This window comes from Beta vulgaris, chromosome 4 (genome assembly GCF_026745355.1).
Source record: "Beta vulgaris subsp. vulgaris cultivar EL10 chromosome 4, EL10.2, whole genome shotgun sequence".
Lineage (NCBI taxonomy): Eukaryota > Viridiplantae > Streptophyta > Magnoliopsida > Caryophyllales > Amaranthaceae > Beta > Beta vulgaris.
Window position 1 is genome coordinate 30509116 of NC_079205.1, and position 6017 is coordinate 30515132.

The 6017-nt window shown below is 37.9% G+C and overlaps 1 protein-coding gene across 1 annotated transcript; it reads right to left on the reverse strand.

Moving 5' to 3' along the window:
- Window positions 1-2993: 2993 nt before the first annotated feature.
- Window positions 2994-5252, reverse strand: LOC125496593 (uncharacterized). The gene has a single exon (XM_048642097.1). The coding sequence runs from the start codon at window positions 5250-5252 to the stop codon at window positions 2994-2996; it is 2259 nt and encodes a 752-aa protein (XP_048498054.1).
- Window positions 5253-6017: the final 765 nt, after the last annotated feature.

Here is a 6017-nt window from a genome sequence, read left to right on the forward strand (position 1 = left end):
TACAAAGTGCTTTTGTGGCTAATCGAGTAATATTGCATAATATCTTCATATGTCAAGATATGATGAAGAGTTATAACAGGAAATCTATGCCTGCTAGATGTACTGTTAAAGTGGATTTGAAGAAAGCTTATGACTCTCTGGATTGGGGGTTTATTAAAGACCTTCTTCTTGCTTTGAAGTTTCCTAGGCAGTTTGTAGAGTGGATAATGAAGTGTATCACCACTACTACTTACTCATTGAGTATAAATGGGGTATTAAGTGGTTTCTTTCAAGGAAAAAGAGGGATTAGACAGGGAGATCCCATCTCTCCTTTGATTTTTGTACTTGCAATGGAGTATTTCACTCGGATAATGAAGAAGATGGGCAAGAAAGATGCATTTAAATTCCATCATAGATGTGAACAGATGAAGCTCAATCACCTGATATTTGCTGATGATCTTATGATCTTTAGTAAAGGTGATGTACACTCTGTAGTACTGGTGGTGAGAGCTCTGAAAGCCTTTGAAAATGTTCAGGCCTGGAAGCAAGTAAAGAGAAGACAGCAATCTATTTTGGAATGTTCAGCAGGAGATCCAAAATAGAATCATGCTACTCACTGGCTATAAGAAAGGAAGTTTTCCTTTCAGATATTTGGGTGTTCCCATCACATCTAAAAGAATCTCTAGAGCTGACTGTGATATCTTAGTGGAGAAAATCATGAAAAGAATAATGTGCTGGAGCTCGAGGCATTTGTCCTATGCTGGTAGGACAACATTGGTTAATTCAGTGCTACTGAGCCTGCATACCTACTGGGCTCAAGTATTCTTGTTGCCTAAAAGTGTGTTAAAAAGGATCACTCAAGTCTGTAGAGCATTCTTGTGGGAAGGAAGATCATTTTTACAGAAGACTCCACTAGTTGCCTGGGAAGGGTTATGTAAGCCAAAAAAGAATGGAGGTCTAGGTGTTATTAATTGCCTGACTTGGAATACAGCTGCACTTGGGAAATTTATCTGGCAAATTGCACAGAAGCAAGACCTTCTATGGATTAAATGGATCCATAGTGTATATCTGCATGATGGTGACTGGTGGGAGTATGAAGCTCCTGCAAATGCAAGCTGGATATGGAAGGCTTTGTGTAAAGTAAAGAATGTTTTTAGAAGTGCCTATACTGGGAACTTGTGGATGAACAGTACAGCCAGCTACTCAGCAAAAGAGGGTTACAAATGGTTACAGGGCCCACAGGAGAAAGTGCCATGGCAGTACTGGGTTTGGTGTCCATTAAACCAACCTAAGCACTCATTTATAGCATGGTTAGCAGCATTAGGGAAGCTGAGAACTAGAAGTGTTTTAGCAAAAGCAGGTTTGTGCTCAGATGTGCGATGCCTTCTATGCAGTATGGGGGAAGATTCATGTCAACATCTTTTCTTCCAATGTGCTTGCAGTGCTATGGTGTGTCAGAATGTAATGGTTTGGATTGGGATTCGAACAAGGAATCAGGAGAATTTGTATACTGCATGGAAGAGATGGAGCAGAAGTTTTAAAAGCAAGAAACGCCAGAGAGTATGTTACTCAGTGATAGCAGCACTGGTTTATCATGTGTGGAGAATGAGGAACTATAGCTACTGGAATGATGCTGTACCAAGAATTGAAGGAGTCAGTAGAGCAATCAAACTTGATGTATGCAGTCGTATTAAAAGCATAGTTGAATTGCAGTGGAATGTTGATGACAATAGGTGGTTTAATCAACTTGTAACTAGTATTGAGTAATTAGTGCAGTGTATTTGTTGATGTAGGTTGTTGCTGTTTGCTAGCTTTGGTTGTAAGAAGGAGCTTTAATGCTATTTGGTATATACTTACATTTTACCAAAAAAAAAAAAAAAAAAAAAAAAAATTAATGAATAATGTAGAAGGCACTTACAGTTGCTTTCCTTTGATATCCACTAGGATAAGTGTATATTCCCACACCCTTATTGTGCATTGGTATACTCCTTGAACTGATCTGGTCATTTTCAGATGGCCCAATCACTAGGGGAAAAAATAGAAAGGCCTGCGCAGGAAGGGCTGCGCTTTTCCTAAAAGCGCAACCCTACTAGTGAAGGGCTGCGCTTTTGAAGAAAAGCGCAGCCCTTCCTAAAAAAATTTGAAATAAAAAAGTTCGCGGGCTTCAAATATTAAGCGGGATTCGTCAAATATTCTCTCTCCTCTCTCACGTCCCTCATTATTCATTTTCCTCCTTCTCTCACGTCCCTCCTCCCTCTCCTCCTTCTCTCTCAAAAACTCCCAGAAATGTTGCGACAAAAAGCCTGAAATGATTTGCACTAATCATGCCGACGGAGTCCGATTGCCTATTGTGATACCTTTTCGGAAGCGGAACGGGCCAACAAGTCAAACCCATCGCTACGCCGTGACGTTTAGGCTTTTTAAGCCATCCGAGTTCGTTTAAGCCTCCAAATAGGCATTTTAAGTTTTTCCGATTTTTTTTTTCCTTAATTATGTATTATTAGGGTTTTGTTTTAGGTATTTAAACATTATTAGGTTAATGTTTGGAGGTAGTTCTTGTATTTTCAGATCTATAATATTTGTTTTGATTAATGTTCTTGTATACTTCTCTTTGTTTTGATTAATGTTCTTGTATACTTCTCTTTGTTTTGATTAATGTTCTTGTATTTTCATTTTCGTTTTGATTAATGATCTTGTATTTTCAGATCTATAATTTCTTCTCTTCTGTATAGTAGTTTTTGTTCCTTTTTTTCATTTTCGTTTCGTTCTTTTTTTTTGTTTTGGGTTTATTTTCGTTTCGTTTCTCTTCTCTTCTGTATAATTTCAGAAAATGTGAGATTATGAGTAAAAAAATGTCAAAAAATTTTTTTTTTTTTAATTTTTTTTTGGTAGGAAGGGCTGCGCTTTTCTAGCGCAGCCCTACTTAAAATGTGAAGGACTGCTATTGAAAGGGCTGCTGTAAAAAAGCGCAGCCCTACATGCCTTTTTCAGCACAGCCCTTCTTCATTTTTCCACTAGTGAATATTGTTGTTGCTGCTTATATTTTCATCATCAGGGACATTTTTGCAGCCTCTCTTATTATGTCCTTGAATCCCACAGGTGCTACAAGTCATGACAATGCCCGCCTTTTTCAGTTTTCCAGACTTTGTTGCCTCACCTACTTGCAACTTCCTTTTCGTCTGAGGCCTGTGTCGAACTTTCTTCAATGGGGGGGCAGTCATCAATGTCTCAGAATTTGGCCACTCTTGCGGACCATTTAAAGGCTCCAATAGGTATGAATAAGCCTTCATGTACGTGCCCTTTCTGAAATAATCACTCACGTACTGTTCAGGCTCATCCACTTTGTTCCATATTGCTACCACTGCATGCTTGCATGGAATTCCACTAACTTGCCAACCATTACAACTGCAAGTATTCTCAGTTAGGTTCACAACATATTTTGTTTGAGTGGATCCTTCCCTAACACCATAGCAAAACCCACCATCCCAAAATGCATTCCACCCTCTTGCCCAAATTTTGTGTTTCTCTACCTGTTGTTGTATCCTTGGGCATAGTAGCAATTCTTTCTTTCTAATCTCATCTCTTTTTTTATGCAATCTCTCCATCAGTCCCTCTCTTATGTCTTCAAGCATGGTGATGATTGGCTTGTGTCTGCTGCCTAGGATGTAAGCATTGAATACCTCACTCATGTTGTTGTCAACACTATCACAACATGACATTGAGGTGTAGAATGCCCTACACCACTTCTTGTAATTTCTGTTAATTAGTTCATCTGCTGCTTCATTAGATATACCCCTCATAACCTCAATCTGTGCTTTAAATTCATTCTCAGTAGTACATTTAGCAATGACCCAAAACTGTAATCTGAACTCCATTCCACCGCCAAACACAATCCTAAAGTTGCAGTAGACATATCTTGCACACACTCTGGTATCGGCTTCAGGAAACACCTCAGCAACTGCTGCTAACAAGCCCTTTTGCTGGTCGCTCATGAATGTGTATCCTGCCCCTTGGACACACCCTAAATCTAATGCCAATATAGATAAAAACCATCTCCAACTATCAGTGCATTCCACCTCAACCACTGCCCAAGCAATTGGGAACATTTGATTGTTCCCATCTCTACCGACTGCCACTAACAATTGACCTCCAAACGGACCCTTAAGGAAGCAACCATCAAGTGAGATGAACGGTCTACAGCCTGCTAAAAACCCTTTCCTTAATGCCTCAAAGCAAAGATAAATCCTCTTGAACATATTCCCATCCATATGTATTTTGACAGTATTGTTCCTGTTACTTTTGAGTACCTCAGCTGCATATCTTGGAAGCAATGCATATTGCTCTTTGTATTCACCAACAATTAAAGCTTGTCCTTTCTTCCTTGCTCTATAGGCCATAAATTTACTTACTCTCACACCCCACTCAAGCCACACAGTCTCCATAATATCATTCAACTTCATGTACGGATTTACTTTGAACTTAGTTTGGTAGTTCGAAGCAATCCTTGCAGATGTCATCTTCTTCACCTTGGCTAATCTCCCACAAGTATGATCAGGATTGTGTGTCTTGACCATAAAGGTCCTTTTACCTTTATCCCATGAAGCCCAGGTTCTCCATGGACACCCTTTATTCTTATTAGAACACACTGCACTCACCCTGTTGTTGTCATTTCTTGAAAATGGGATGTCTCTACCTACCTCTATGGAGTAGTCAATTATGGCCTTTCTAAAAGCTTTGGCATTCTCAAATGGTTGGCCTATGTGAAACTTTGACTGTCTACTACTATCACCTTCTTCCAGTAGCCTATTCTTTTTTGTTTGTTTGTTTTTATGTGGTTCAGGAGCAACTAGATAACCACAGTCATCCTCATCAGACTCACTTGGGCTGTCTAAATCACTACCCCCATCAAATTCAATGTTGAAATCGTCAATGTTTTTGCCCTTTGTCTCACCTAGCCTCTTAAGCATCATTAGCTCTTCCTCATAATCATGTTGTTTTCTTTGGTCTTGTTTACATTTCTCCCTAGCATTGACAACCTCCATGTCATCCTCATCAGTTCCATCTGTATCATAGTCTATCTCTATATCTTTTACACCTCCAAACTCAATAGGGTTGTGCATAGAAGTAAGTAAGTGAACAAAAGAACTTGTGTTTTCAGCATTACCAAAATCAGTGATTGAAACATGCTCTATATAAACATGTATAATTTTGTATTTCAAAAGGAGGGCTAAGAAAGGATCGAAGGTATTATTGTCATAGCCCAAATACCTCATTCCATCACTGAAATCTTTCCTGGGGTCTTAGTAGTGCAACTTAATTATGTTATTATAACCTAACTTGTTTATAATTCTCTTCACGTATGAGACATTAAGACACTCGGGGATATCCTCAAATACATCAACTTTACCGCCATTATACACCAGCCCACCCTCTACTGACCAAAATCCACCATGGTGCACAATCAAACAAGGATTAAATTGCAAATTTGTGACAACATATTACAACTTTAATCAGGAAGGGTTGATAAATTTGTTAAAATATAGCAAAAACATCTCATTTCATTCATCATAATTCATTACTCAAACAATATCAAACTTACCCTATGATAACCATAAAGTATCAACTTCAAATTGAAAAAGACTGAAACTTTATCACAATTCAAGCTCATATAATGCTTAGATTGTTTACAAATCATACTTTAACCAAAAATTCTTAAAGAATAAAATTAAAAAAAAAAGAAAAACAGCACATTAAACCTAAAATAAGAAATTGACAGCAACATAATCACATGTTCATTCCATTTAAACAAATCTTAAACAAAAACTATATTTTATCAACAAGTATTAAGCAAATGACATTACACAAATTACAAAAAGATTTTTAAAAAATACATAGTCGTTGAAAGATAAAAAATTGAGGAATAAATAATCAGACAAAAACAATAGAGAAATACATACTGTTTGGGGAAGGCAAATTTGGACTGTTACTCTTATGTCCAAGCCTTAGATTATTGTCCCCTTCAACCATGATAATTGAGT

Bases quoted from the DNA above. Each gene is read 5' to 3' on its own strand.
- LOC125496593 (XM_048642097.1), bottom strand. From the start codon at position 5,252: ATGAGGTATTTGGGCTATGACAATAATACCTTCGATCCTTTCTTAGCC.